Genomic DNA, 15,326 nt, shown 5'->3' with positions numbered 1-15,326 from the left:
CATATAATTGGAAAAACTCCAGCACACTCTGCACACAGTTTTGTAGCTGGCTTTTCAATGCATAATGCATCCAGGTCATAACTGTAGATCAGAGTGTAGAGATTCTCTTCACTCCGTTTACAAATGTAGAAAACTCTGTTGCACAGATGGACCATAATGCATTCACCCAGATCCCATAAATAGGCATTACATGTTTCCAAGTAGAACCAGAATCTTCAGGAGTAACCCCTGCACCCATAAGCACATACTTAATGCTCATTTAAATTGAGAAAGTCTGTGTTACACTTAGCACTGGAAGTTACTGGGCATGGTGGTGATGGTAACATATTTCTTTTTGTTGGTTGAATTGCGAATTCCTCTGGCTCCAACTAAAATCAATGTCCCATAGATACTGATGTGATGGCTTCTTCAAAGTGGGAAATGGGAATTATCTTAGTCACTCAGATGGGAGTGGGAATCCTCGGGAACTCATTCCTCCTTTGTCTTTATAACTTCACTTTGCTCACTGGACACAAGGTCAGACCCACAGATTTGATTCTCAATCAACCAGTCCTAGCCAACTCCTTGGTGCTTTTCTCTAGAGGGATCCCTCATACAATGACAGCTTTTGGATCAAAATATTTCCTGAGTGAGGATGGATGTAAATTTCTCTTCTATTTTCAAAGGGTGGCCAGAGGGATTTGTCTTAACACTACTTCCATCCTCAGTGGCTTCCAAAGCATTAGGCTTTGCCCCAATTTCTCTAAGTGGATGGAGCTCAGAATGAGATCACCAAAGTGCATTGCCTTCTGTTGCTTCCTTTGCTGGATCTTGCATTTTTTGGTAAATATCCTTATTCCTTTTCAAATGACTAATCCAAAGCACAGTGAAAACTTTAGTACTAATATAAAAGTAAATTATGGATACTGTTCCTCACTGAATCCAGACAGGATTATAAGTTTTGTAGTTACAACCATATTCTTCACAATAGACTTCATATGTTCAGGCCTCATGGTCTGGACTAGTGGCTCCATGGTCGTTTCCCTGTACAGGCACATGTATCAAGTCCAACACATTCATAGCAACAGCCATTCTTCCAGATATGCTGCTGAGGCCAGAGCCACATGTACCATCTTGATCCTTGTGAGCTCCTTTTTCTCCTTTTACTCACTGTCTTCTCTTTTGTCTATTTGGATGAGTTCATTTGTTATTCCAGACCAGTGGCTGGTGGATACCTCTATATTTTTGTCTTTATGTTTCCCAACATTCAGCCCCTTTCTGCTGATTTGCAGTGATACTCGTGTCACTCGTAAGGCAGTTTTTTTTTTTTAATCTTCTAGGCAAGGAAAACACTTTGGCCTCTCCTGTTGCGGAGCACAGGCTCCGGACGCACAGGCTCAGCGGCCATGGCTCACGGGCCCAGCCGCTCCGCGGCATGTGGGATCTTCCCGGAACGGGGCACAAACCCGTGTCCCCTGCATCAGCAGGCGGACTCTCAACCACTGCGCCACCAGGGAAGCCTGGAAAACACTTCTTGCTAATTTGGTTGTGACCACTTGATTCTATTCTCTACAGAAATTCAATTTTTTTCCTCATCTATTAATATTTGGTTGACTAATAATTTTCATATTCTTGATAGGAAAGTATATTCTATACAGATGGGAACAATTAGGTCCTAAAATTCATATTCGTATAAGAGATCTAATATTGTAGGTGAATATTTATACAATTAAACTAGCTGTTTTAGCTACATCAAAAAAAATTTCATGAAATTCTGAAATAGTCCAACAGAAAATTTTTTAATTTGGGAATTTGGACAAAAATCTGTCATTTTGCAGTTTTTGTTTTTGTTTTTTTTTTACTTTGCAGTTTCTTGGTGTGTGTATATATACTAGTAAATTATAACAAGAAATTTGTGGGCTTCCCTGGTGGCGCAGTGGTTAAGAATCCGCCTGCCAATGCAGGGGACACGGGATCGAGCCCTGGTCCGGGAAGATCCTACATGCCGCAGAGCAACTAAGCCCGTGCGCCAGAACTACTGAGCCTGCGCTCTAGAGCCTGCGAACCACAACTACTGAGCCCACGTGCCACAACTACTGAAGCCCGCGTGCCTAGAACCCATGCTCCGCAACAAGAGAAGCCACCGCAACGGAGAGTAGCCCCCGTTCACCGCAACTAGAGAAAGCCCGCACCCAGCAACGAATACCAAACACAGCCAAAAATAAATAAATAAAATAAATAAATTTATTTTTAAAAATTTGCCATTTCAATAATTTTCAAGTATACAATTCAGTGGTATTAAATATGGGCCCGAAAGTGCCTTCGGTTTTTTAAGTAAAAATAAAAGACACATTTTTCGTTTTCACCAAGAACTTTATTGAACAACGTATTCACCCTTTTGTTCCACTACCTTCTGCCATTTTTCAGGCAACTTCATAATTCCATCTTCTCAAAACTTTTAATCTTTTTGAGCAAAGACCTGTTCCAGGTGCCTTTTACAGTCTTCCAAGGAACTGAAATTTTTTCTATTAAGAGAATTTTGTAAAGACCGAAATAAATGGAAACGCGAAGGTGTAATGTCTGTTGAATACAGCGGACGAATCAGAACTTCCCAGCCAAGCTGTAACAGTTTTTTCCTAGTCATCAAAGAAACATGCAGTCTTGTGGTACCCTGATGGAAGATTATGCATTTCCTGTTGGCTAATTCTGGGCGCTTTTCATCGAGTGCTGCTTTCAGTTTGTCTAATTTGGAGCAGTACTTGTTGGAATTAATCGTTTGGTTTTCCGGAAGGAGCTCATAATAGAGGACTCCCTTCCAATCCCTCCATATACACAACATCACCTTCTTTGGATGAAGACCAGCCTTTGGTGTGATTGGTGGTAGTTCATTTCGCTTGCCCCATGATCTCTTCCATTCCACATTATTGTACAGTATCACTTTTCATCGCCCGTCACAATTTGTTTTAAAAATGGAACATTTTCATTATGCTTCAGTAGAGAATCACATGTGGAAATATGGTCAAGAAGGTTTTTTTGCTTAACTTATGTGGAACCCAAACATCAAAGCGATGAACATAACCAAGCTGGTGCAAATTATTTTCAACGCTTGATTTGGATATTTTGAGTATGTTGGCTATCTCCTGTGTGGTATAACGTTGATTGTTCTCAGTTAATGTCTTAATTGATCGCTATCAACTTCAACTTGTCTACATGACCGTGGAGCATTGTCCAGCAAGAAATCTCCAGCATGAAATTTTGCAAACCACTTTTTTTTTTATAAAGAGGATGTTGGGGGTAGGAGTTAATTAATTAATTAATTTACTTTTTTTTTTTTTGCTGTGTTGCGTCTTCGTTTCTGCGCGAGGGCTTTCTCTAGTTGTGGCAAGCGGGGGCTACTCTTCATCGCGGTGCGTGGACCCCTCACTATCGCGGCTTCTTCTGTTGCGGAGCACAGTCTCCAGACGCGCAGGCTCAGTAGTTGTGGCTCACAGGCCCAGTTGCTCCGCGGCATGTGGGATCCTCCCAGACCAGGGCTGGAACCCGTGTCCCCCGCACTAGCAGGCAAATTCTCAACTACTGCGCCACCAGGGAAGCCCCTGCAAACCACTTTTGACATGTTCAATCAGTCACAGCACCTTCTCCATACACTGCACAAATCTTTTTCTGCATTTCAGTTGTGTTTTTACCTTTCTTGAAATAATAAAGTATAATATACCAAAAGGTTGCCTTTTTTCTTCCATGTTCAATATTCAAATGGCTACACAAAAATTCACCAATTTCGATAAGTCTTTTTTAAAATGCATACTGATATGACAGCTGTCACATAAGATCTAACAACATTGTTTCGAATGAAGTTAAAGACAACTAAGTACTACTATAGCCATCTTACAGAAAAAAAAAAACGAAATTTTTAGCCCACCGATTATTTTCAATATTTTGCTTCTACCACCCCTAGCTTAAAAAAAAAATCAAACCAAATGGAAAATGTGTATCCATTGAGAAATAATCCCCCATTCCCCTCTCCATCCAGCCCCTGGAAACCTCTAATCTACTTTCAGTCTGTACAAGCTTTTCTATTCTAGATATTCCTTACAAGTGGAATCGTACAATATTTTTCCTTTCATGTCTGGCTTTAATTGTTTGGCATGTTTTGAAGGTTCATCATATTGTGGCATGTATCAGAACTTTATTCCTTTTCATGACTGAATAATATTCCAATGTATAAATGTACCACATTTAAAAATCTATTCATGTGTTAATGGACACTTCAGTTGTTACCACCTTTTGGCTATCGTGAATAATGTTGCTATGAAAATTGTTGCACACGAATGTGTTTGAGTCCCTGCTTTCAATTCTTTCAGGTTTCCCAAGGAGTGGAATTGCTGAGTCCAGTGGCATTTCTGTATTAAGTTTTTGAGGAGCTGCTAAACCGGTTTTCATATTATTAAACTGTTTTTCACATTGCAGCATTTTACATTCCCATCAGCAATGTGCGAGTGTTCCAATTTCTCCACAGCCTCATCCATACTTGTTATTTCCCCTTTTCTCCCCATAGTCATCCTGGTAGATGTAGACTGGTATCTCACAGTTTTGATTAGAATTTCCCACGTGTATAATGATGTTGACATTTTACTGAAAAACAGGAGTATTTTACTCCTGTTTTTATTGATCCTTTATTTTACAGTAATTTACTCCTGTTTTTCATGATCCTTTTCCTCCATTTTCCCCTCTCTTCTGGCCTCCCATCAGTGAACAAACATGGACTGATACCTACTTTCTTAACGGGAAAACTCCCTTTCGCCCACCACTTCCTTAAAGCTTTATCTGTTCCATTTTCTGAGGCTCCCTGGCTCCTCTTCCCCCGTGCCCATCCCAGTCGCGCTTGCAGCCCACATGTAAAATTCCTTTCCTCATAGTGCCTCTTCTATTCCGCAAATAAGTCAGGGAAAGCCATTTTTCTTTCTGTGAGTAAACTGCGCATAGCAAAACTGATTGCAACAGGATGTAGACATATCCTATTAGGAACAGATGTAGTATATAATATGACTTGAGCCTGTCATTTTGGGATTTTCCTCCCCTCTTATTCAGCTCAAAAAATAATTTCCCTAACTCCAGTAAGTCTCTTTCTAGAAGGGGCTCCTACTCAAATCATATTTCTTCCAGCCTTTAAATTATTTGGAAGTTTCATGCTGTACTATGTGGATTTCCATGCAGTCAAAGCTCAGGGCAGAGGAGGAGGATTGAATTCCTGTGTGGACCTGACCGAAAATGGTATGTGAGCAATGAAGATGCCTGAGAAATCTGCATGGGTCACCAAGGTGTCTAGAAGAAAGCTAAACTGTGCCTGTTCAGCGTGAGACTTCACAGGGATGCACAGAGAACTGCGGCTAGGGCTGAGAACCGGCCGGAGATTGCAGAGGCTGCACAGCGCCGGTGATATTAGAATCCTGACCGACCAGAGTGGGGATACCTCCCTGAGCAACTTAGGTGGTCAGTGGAGACCCCAGAAAGGCTTCACCTAGGAGTAACAGGGTGCCCTAATATATATGCTCCTACCCTGGTCAGGCAGCATTGCAGCAGCTGGTGGAGGGGCAAGGAGGGAATGAGAGCAGCAACGATCTCTTAGCTGCCTGCATTTAGGCTTTGACGGTGTCCTACCTCCCCATAGGGGTTTCCTAGTCTAGGAATTCTCTTCAAGTAATTTACAACCCTCTCTTTTAATAACGGGATGAGTTATGCTTCAGCAGAATCGCGCATTGAATTGTGTCGCTTTTCCAGACACCCCGACTCTGGGAAGACGTGCAGGTGTGGGCGGTGGGGAAACCACTGCCAGCCTACCCCATCCGCAGCAGGGCCTCCCTCAGAAGGACCCTGGCCCAAGCGCAGGCTGGTCTAGGGTCCTCCCTGTGCTCCACGCTGGGGGGGGGGGTGGCTCTGTGACAATCTCTCCCTTCTCCCGTGTTCCAAGGGAACGCCGTTAGTTCTTTTCCTCCAGGAACAGATGCACTTCAAGGCAGCGAAGCCATGTGTGATCTGAGGTCGCATCTTGGAGAGGACAATGAGACCTAGGCACAGTGGGTGTGGCAGGAGGGACAGGCTGCAACTCCGGACCCTACAGTGCCCGCTGGTTGCGGGCTCACAGTGACTCAGGCAGAGAGGAGGGGGGCGCGGGAGCCGGAGGAGACATCCAGGGAGAGTGGGCACCTCCTCTCTGCCTGAGTCACTGAGCCCGCTGGCTGCGGGCTCACAGTGACTCAGGCAGAGAGGAGGGGGGTGCGGGAGCCGGAGGAGACATCCAGGGAGAGTGGGCACCTCCGTGGACGTCTTTAATGGCACTCTCCTTGGGGTTGAGTCTCCATTCCTGGCCGCAGAGTCTGCGGTCCCCCCTTTTCACCTAAGGGCCGAATCCCAACTTTCACACGCAGCCGCCAGGGGGCGCCGGCCGGTCCAGGAGAGATGCAGGCTACGAGTTGCCCTGGAGCCTTTCCCCGGGGGAGAGCAGGGAGCTGCAGGGACGCTCAAAGGGCCTCCAGACCCCGCGGAGGTTCCCGGGTTCACCAGAGTCCTCCTGGGAAGGGTCAACCTGGAGCCCCCAGACGGTCTCCCCCGGCCCCTCTGGGATTCAGGCGCGAGGTCTCTACTGCTGGTCCCAGGATGAAGGTCCTCACCCCTCCCCCTACAGAGGTCAAGCGCACACCCCGGTCGCCAGCGACAAGTCCGCGCTGCTCTCCGGAAGCCGAGTCCCCGCCTGACGCCCTCGAGGCAGAGTCTCAAATTTTCGCCTACAAAGTCAACTCCCGACCTTTCCAGGCGACACCCCAGGAGGCGCAGCCAAACCTGCCAACCCTGATCTGGTCAGATCACAAGCCCGTTTTGCGGTCAGGGGTCGGAGAGGGGTGGGAGCGGCTCTCACACAAGGGAGGGAACTCAGGACTTTTCGCAAAGGGTGCTGACTGTGTCTTCCCCCAACCCCCGCGCCGGGGGAGACCTCCCATGTAGCCAGCGACAACCCGGGTCAGCGTAGGGGTTCCCATGTGGGGTCGAAGCGTCGCCGACCCCTCATCCGGACACTTTCCGGGCAACCTCCGTACAGGCCCACAGGGTAGACCGCCGCCCGGGCCATAGAGCCCTAACACGGCCTCCGGGACTCCGCGATCTCGGTGTGGGCTCCCTCCTCTGTGGCTGGTGGGGCCATGGGAACTACGCTACCCACAATGCCGGAGGCCGAGGGCCAAGACTAGCAGCCAATGAACGCCCGAAAGCAGGGCGTTTTCTCGTTCGGACCAGAGGATGTGGGTGGGACTTCTGGCGCCGCTGTTGTGGCAGTCACTATGGCTGCTCCAGTGTCCAACAGCAATACGGGTACTTTAGGAGAGCGGAGTCAGGATCGGGGTGACCAGAGCGAGGAGGCTTTAGAGGAGAGGTTGTCCCCACTGCACAGCGGCGAGTCTGCAGAGCCGCGGCGGTAGATGACGATTGTACACGAGTTCCGTCTCTGTCGCCCACCACCTAAGACCCCGCTCCTCCTAGACTCCGATGGCGACGGCCGCGCCGAGGGACCCGCCTCAGGTAAACGCTCGTCCTACTGGCCCTGACCGCCCTCACCCCACCGGACACTAAAGACCCAAGTGCGGGGCGCCTGCTCATGTCTATGCAGTATAGATCCTTGTGTCCAGAAGAGTGAGTATCTCATGGGTGGAGTCCCCATATCTAAAAAACAGTGTGATGAGATGTTGGGAGAGTGTTACAGGCAGAGGGACCGGTTTATGTAAAGTTGTGGAGGGGCGATTGAGCCAGAATCATTCCCACTTAAGATGGCAAGTTGAGGAGTTTTAATCTCAGGACGGTATGGAGGGTTGTGAATAGAAGAGGCACATGGTGTGAGTTAGGCTTTTCAAATTTTCCAGAAGTTGCTCAGAGTAAGAACAGACTGGAAAGGGGATGAAAACACTGAGCCACAGGGCGGTTGGGTTTTTATCCAAGATCATACAGTTGTAAGAGCACGAAGACAGAGACTCAGAGATAATGCAGTCATCCCAGGTCACCTTGCTCCAGGGCTGGACAGGGGTACAGGGAGGCCTGAGCCTACTGAGCCTGCCATGATTACATCCCTCTAATGACCTCCCTCTTCCTACAGACTCCCATGACTACAGAAGTGCTTATGGACTGTACAAAGGTGAGTGGAGGATATTCCAGGCCTTCAATGGTCCTGACCCACCCTTTGTCTCTGGGATTGTATCCTGGGATTCTTCCAGTCCATGGACCTGGAGACCCTGAAGAAACCCCAAGCCCACATTTGGTTGTCTCTGGGAGGCACAATTTGGGACTCCAGGGGAATTACCTGACAAGAGGACATATGCCCTAATGCCAGGCTCAGAGTTTAGATGGCGTCTCCCTGCCCACGTGCTTGTTGTTGGTGTGGGCAGACACAGTGATCTTGATACCATGAGAAGAGAGCAGGTATCTGAGGCCCCAGGGCCTGATATTTCCTCTAAGGAGGGAACACTGGAAGGAGGATGAGCAGGGGATGGATGTCTGGTTGAAGGAACTTGGGTCCTAGAAGAGAAGTTGATCATGGAATTATCTGTCCTCATCCTGGCAGGGCTGTGTGACATTTGAGGACGTGGCCATTTACTTCTCGCAGGAGGAGCAGGGGCTCCTTGATGAGGCTCAGAGACGCTGTACCACAAGGTGATGCTGGAGAACTTTTTACTTACAGCCTCAATGGGTAAGGCCCTCACCCAAGGGTCCTGGTCTCTATCTTACCTTCTGTCCCCCAGAGGCAGCTCTGCCCTTTCCACAGACAGACCATGGGCTCTGCTAACTTCCCCACTTTCTTGGCATATGTGTTGTGGGTACCAGTGCTGAGCTGTGTGCACTGCCCGCCCCAAGTAGTTCTAAATCCTGTTGCACCAAGCTTGCAGGGAAGGATCTCGGATTTAGGAGTCTTGCAGTCAGCCTAAAACAAAGCATCTCACCTTGTTTGCCCTCACTCTGGCAGAATGAATGTGTCCAGATCCATGACACCTGGTGTCCCGAGTTCTGATTGAGTTGGTAATTTTAATAATATTTATAATTAGTATTTAACAATATGTATATATGATATATAATTTTTACTGATGTTAGATATGGGGTCCTGATGGATGGGAACACAATATTATAGTAATCCACCATGAGGCACCTTTAATTTTTCCAGATTTAAGGACAGACATAATTGGGCTTTAGAATGGAAAAACAGTGGGGATAATCACCCCTTCGTTTATTAGATTTTCTATAGTAAGTTTTAATCCTTGAAGGCCCTGTTTTAACATACATTGGGCTATATTACCTATTTTAACTGGGTGGCCTGTGAGGTACCATTTTATTAAGCCAATTTGTGTCAAAGACTTATGTTAATTTAAAATTATTATTCAGCATGTTAGAGCAGCTGTGCCCAATATGGGATAGTTTTGGGTGCTATGACACTGGAAAATTTAAGAAAGGCTACAGTTCAAGTGAGACACACCTATTTTTCTCTGTTTTGTATTTAGTTACATTCCTAAGAGTATACAGTTATGGTGTGTAAAAATAGTGTAATCCTGGGACTTCCCTGACTGTCCTGTGGTTAAGACTCTGTCCTTCCACTGCAGGGGGTGTGGGTTTGATCCCTGGTCGGGGAATTAAGATCCTGCATGCTGTGTGGCCAAAAAAGTAGTGGAATCCTCACATATAATTTGAGCCCCACTAATAATTACGTTTACGAAGTTTGACCATTGGTCCCTTTTAGTAAATGTTAAAAGTTATTTATTTATTTATATTTAAACCATTATACTTAAACCATTGCACTAAGGAATGATTGACATTTAAAAAGGTGTACACATTTCCTGGATACAACTCAATAAGTTTGGGAATAAGTATACATCCTTGAAACCATCACCACCATCAAGACCATAAATATACATATCCACTGCTTCCCACCCCTTTATTATTATTATCATCATTATTAATTGGTGTGTGTGTGTGTGTGTGTGTGTGTGTGTGGTAAGAACACTTAGGTTGCTTCCATATCTTAACTATTGTAAATAATGCTGCAATGAACAGAGGGGTGCATATATCTTTCCAAATTAGTGTTTTTGTTTTGTTCAGATAAGTACCCAGAAGTGGAATTGCTGGATTGTATTGTAGTTCTATTTTTAATTTTTTGAGGAGTCCCCATATTGTTTTCCATAGTGGCTGCAACAATTTACATTCCCACCAATAGTGCATAAGCGTTCCCTTTTCTCCACAGCCTAACCAGCACTTGTTATTTGTTGTCTTGGTAACAGCCATTCTGAGAGGTGTGAGGTGATACCTCATGTGGTTTGATTTGCATTTCCTTGATGGTTAGTGATGTTGAACATTGTTTCATGTGTCTGTTGGCCATCTGTATGTCTTCTTTGGAAAAAAGTCCATTCACGTCCTCTGCTCATTTTTTAATTGGGCTGTTTGTTTGTTTTCTTTGATATTGAGTTTACATGTAAGGTTTTTGGGGTTTTTTTACATGTAAGTTTTTAATCCATTTTGAGTTGTTTTTGTGTATGGTGTAAGGTAAGGGTCCAATTTCATTCTTTTGCATGTAGATATCCAGTTTTCCCAGCACCACTTATTGAACAGGCTACCCTTTTCTAGTTTGTATTCTTGGCCCCCTTCGCAAACATTAGTTGACCATATATGCAGAGGGTTATTTCTGTGCTCTCTATTCTGTTCCATTGTTCTATGTGTCTGTTTTTATGCCAGTACTATACTATTTTGATTACTGTAGCTTTGTAATATATATAATTTGAAATCAAGAAGTGTGACGGGGCTTCCCTTGTGGCGCAGTTGTTGAGAGTCCACCTGCCAATGCAGGGAACATGGGTTCGTGCCCCGGCCCGGGAAGATCTCACATGCCACGGAGCGGCTGGGCCCGTGAGCCATGGCTGCTGAGCCTGTGCGTCCGGAGCCTGTACGCCACAACAGTGAGAGACCCGTGTACAGCAAAAAAAAAAAAAAAAAAAAAAGAAAAAGAAGTGTGATGCCTCTAGGTTTGTTCTTCTTGCTTAAGAATGCCTTGGCTATTCAGGGTCTTTTGTGGTTCCATATGAATTTTAGGATTTTTTTTTTCTACTTCAGTGAAAAATGCCATTGGCATTTTGAAAAGGGTTGCATTGAGTCTGTAGATAGCTTTGGGTAGTATATTTAAGAATATTAATTTTTCTAATCCATGAACAGAAGACCTCTTGCCATTTAGTTCTGTCTTTAATATTTTTTATCAATGTTTTATAGTTTTCAGTGTAAAGATCCTTTCACCTCCATGTTTAAATCTCTTCCTAAGGGTGTTTTTTGTTTTGTCTTTTTATCATCATAAAAGGAATTGGTTCTTAGTTTCTTTTTTTTCTTTCTTTCTTTTTTTTTGCGGTACACGGGCCTCTCACTGTTGTGGCCTCTCCCATTGCGGAGCACAGGCTCCGGACGCGCAGGCTCAGCAGCTATCTGATTTTTATCCTTCTTTCTATTAATGTGGTATATCACATTTATTGTGTTTGCTGAAATGTCTTTGCATCCCAAAGGTAAATCCCAGTTGAACATGCTGTATGATACTTTTTTTTTAAAATAAATTTATTTATTTATTTATTTTTGGCTGTGTAGGGTCTTTGTTGCTTTGCTTTGGCTTTCTCTAGTTGCGGTGAGCAGGGGCTACTCTTCGTTGTGGTGCACGGGCTTCTCATTGTTGTGGTTTCTCTTGTTGTGGAGCACGGGCTCTAGGCGTGCAGGCTTCAGTAGTTGTGGCACATGGGCTCAGTAGTTGTGGCTTGTGGTCTCTACAGCTCAGGCTCAGTAGTTGTGACACACGGGCTTAGTTGCTTTGTGGCATGTGGGATCTTCCCGGGCCAGGGCTCTAACCCATGTCCCTTGCATTGGCAGGCAGATTCTTAACCACTGCCTCACCAGGAAAGCCCTGTATGATACTTTTAATGTGCTGTTGAATTTGGTTTACTGTATTTTGCTGAGGATTTTTGCATCTATGTTCATCAGGGATATTGGCCTTTGATTTTCTTGTGTTGTAGTGTTCTTATCTGACTTTGGTGTAAGGGTGATACTGGCTTTGTAAAATGAGTTTTGTTGTGTTCCCTCCTCTTCAGTTTTTTTGAGGATTAGTATTAAATGTTTCATAGAATTTACCAGTGAAACCATCAAACACTGGGATTTTCTTTTGGGGGAGGTTTATTATTACTGATCCAATATCCTTACTCATTATTGGTCTTCTCTGATTTTCTATTTCTTCAAAATTAAATCTTGGTAGGTTGTGTATTTCTAGGAATGTATCCATTTCTTCTAGGTTATCCAATTTGTTGGTGTATAATTATTCATAGTAGTGTCTTATGATCCTCGTATTTCTGTGGGATCAATGGTAATGTTTCCTCTTTCATTTATAATTTTATTTATTTGAGTCCTCTCTTTTTTTTCTTAGTCTAAGAGGTTTGTCAATTTTATCTTTTTCAAAAAATCTTAGTTTTGATCTTTTCTATTGTTTTTCTAGTCTCTATTTTGTTTATTTCCACTTTTATCTTTACTGTTTCCCTCCTTCTGATAACATTGTGCTTAGTTTGTTCTTTTTCTAGTCTTTGAAGTGTGAAGATAGTGTGTTTACAATCTTTCTTTTTTTCTTAGTGTAGATATGTATCTGCTATAAAACCTTCCCCTTTTAGAACTGCTTTTGCTGGGTCCCGTAAGTTTTGGTATTTTGTGTTTCCATTTTCATTTGTCTCAATATACTTTTTGATTTCCCTTTTGATTTCATCTTTAACTCATTGGTTGTTCAAGAGTGTGTTATTTAATTTCCACATATTTGTGAATCTTCCCATTCTCCTCCTGTCATTATTTTCTATGTTTATCTTATTTTGGTCAGAAAAGATATTTGATATGATTTCAGTTTTCTTAAATTGGTTAAGACTTGTTTTGTAGCCTACCATATGATCTATCCTGGAGAATTTTCCCTGCACTCTTGAGTAGTGTGTGTTCTGTATTTGATGAAATGTTCTATATATGTCTGTTAGATACATTTGGTTTATAGTGTTCAAGTCCACTGTTTCCCTGGCCGTGAAGGTTTTTTGCTTTTTGGGGGTTTTTTTTTGGCGGTACGCGGGCCTCTCACTGTCGTGGCCTCTCCCATTGCAGAGCACAGGCTCTAGATGTGCAGGCTTAGCAGCCATGGCTCACAGGCCCAGCCGCTCCATGGCATGGGGGATCTTCCCAGACTGGGGCACGAACCCGTGTCCCCCGCATTGGCAGGCAGACTCTCAACCACTGCGCCACTAGGGAAGCCCATGAAGGTTTTTTAAGATGTCAAAACATCATATTATACAGAAAGCTTATAAAAGAACATGATTAATACTCTCCCATCATAATCAGCATGATTCACAAATATTTCTCTTCTTTCAGTTTGTTTGCATGGAACAGAGAAGAAAGAGACACGTTCTGGGCAAAATGTTTCCCTAGAAGTTTTGTCACAGGTCAGGACTCCAAAGGTAGGTCTAATCAGCCAGAAGGCTCACCCCGGTGAGAAATGTGTCCCAATCCTGAAAGACATTTTGCACTTGGCTTACCTACCTGGGCAGAAACCATACTTGACTGGGGCATGTGCAAACCTACGACAGCTTCAGAAGCATTTCAGTGCAAATAAAAGTGACATGGATAGGGCATCATTTGTAAAGAGTTGCATATTCCATGTGTCAGGGCATCCCTTCACCTGTAGGAAGGTTGGAAAGGACTTCCCAGCTACTTTGGGTCTTCTCCAGCACCAGATCACTCCCACTTGTGAGAAACTCAACAAAATCACCAAGTGTGGGGAGACCTTTCATGGTAGGAAAAGTCATTACAAGTTGTGTGAATGTGGGAAAGCTTCCAGCTACAAACAGAGTCTTGTTTACCACCCAAGTGTCTCTACTAGGAAAAGGGTTTATGAGTCTAGCAAATATGGGAAAGCCTTTCGCTGTAAGTACTCACTTGTTAAGCTCCAGAGAGTCCAGAGAGAAAGACCTTACGAGTGCAGTGAATGTGGAAAATCTTTTAGGCAAAGAGCCACCCTCATTATACACCAGAGAGTTCACACTGGAGAAAGGCCTTATAAATGTGGCAAGTGTGGAAAATCCTTTAGTCAGTGCTCCAATCTTATTGAACACTACAGAATTCACAGTGGAGAAAGGCCTTATGGGTGTGAGGAATGTGGAAAAGCCTTTGGGTGCAAATCCAATCTTGTTCGGCACCAGAGAACCCACACTGGAGAAAAGCCTTATGAGTGCAGTGAATGTGGGAAATTCTTTAGACAAAGCTTCACGCTTGTTCAACACCGGAGAATTCACACCACAGCAAGGCCTTTTGTGTGTGTCCAGTGTGGGAAATCCTTTAGCCAAAGAGCCACTCTCGTTAGACACCAGAGAGTTCACACTAGTGAAAGGCCTTATGAGTGTGGGGCATGTGGGAAAGCCTTTGGATCCAAATGCAAACTCGATCGGCACAACAGAAGTCACACTGGAGAAACGCCTTATGAGTGTGGTGAATGTGGGAAGTCTTTCAGACAAAGCTACAGCCTCGTTGAACACCAGCGAATTCATAGTAGAACAAGACCCTTTGAGTGTGGCCAGTGTGGGAAGTCCTTTAGCAGAAGAGCCATCTTCACTAACCACCAGAGAATTCACACTGGAGAAAGGCCTTATAAATGTGGCGAGTGTGGGAAATCCTTTAGTAGAAGCACCAGCCTTATTCAGCACTACAGTATTCACACTGGAGCAAGGCCTTATGAGTGTGGGCAGTGTGGAAAATCCTTCAGGCAAAAGTCTGTCCTTATTCAACACCAGGTAGTTCACACTGGAGAAAGGCCTTATGAATGTGGCGAATGTTGGAAATCCTTTAGCCAGCGCTCCAGCCTCAATCTCCACCGAAAATTTCACACCAGGGAGAGGCCCCATGAACACAGGAAGTATGGGAAATACTTTACTCCAAACAGCTGACATTGTTTAGTACCAGGAAGTCCACACTCTGAGAAAGGCCTTAGACCTCAAGGAATTGCTGTCTCCTCATTCATTATAATAGCACTAGACAGCTTCTGTGAGGGAGCCGTCTGCCTTGAAATTGAACCTCATACCTCCCACTTTCCAGAGGGGTGAAATTCCCAATGAGTTCCAGGGACCTGTGAAGCTTACAGGAGCTACAGTCCATGTTCTAAACTCTCCAGGGCCCTTGTCAGAGTTACATCTCTGACATTTTCTCTGGTAGAACCCACCCCACCTCTCCTGCCTTGCACAGTATTTCATTGGTCACCCTGATGTGCTAACACAAGGCAGATGTCT

General features: G+C 44.5%; 2 protein-coding genes across 2 annotated transcripts; both read left to right on the top strand.

Annotated features, from left to right (window-relative positions):
- Positions 1-399: 399 nt before the first annotated feature.
- LOC309976398 (vomeronasal type-1 receptor 1-like) lies at positions 400-6,731 on the top strand (the record flags this gene model as incomplete). Its single annotated transcript, XM_082861962.1, has 4 exons — positions 400-1,288; positions 5,143-5,250; positions 5,347-5,469; positions 6,379-6,731. 4 exons carry the CDS (start codon positions 400-402, stop codon positions 6,729-6,731), a joined length of 1,473 nt encoding a protein of 490 aa, XP_082718088.1.
- Positions 6,732-7,448: 717 nt separating this feature from the next.
- LOC309976397 (uncharacterized protein) lies at positions 7,449-14,987 on the top strand (the record flags this gene model as incomplete). The annotated part of the gene is made up of 3 exons (XM_082861961.1): positions 7,449-7,548; positions 8,117-8,155; positions 13,420-14,987. 3 exons carry the CDS (start codon positions 7,449-7,451, stop codon positions 14,985-14,987), a joined length of 1,707 nt encoding a protein of 568 aa, XP_082718087.1.
- Positions 14,988-15,326: the final 339 nt, after the last annotated feature.

This window comes from Leucopleurus acutus (genome assembly GCF_964270905.1).
Source record: "Leucopleurus acutus genome assembly, chromosome: 20".
NCBI lineage: Eukaryota > Metazoa > Chordata > Mammalia > Artiodactyla > Delphinidae > Leucopleurus > Leucopleurus acutus.
This window is presented reverse-complemented; position numbering and strand designations above follow the sequence as displayed.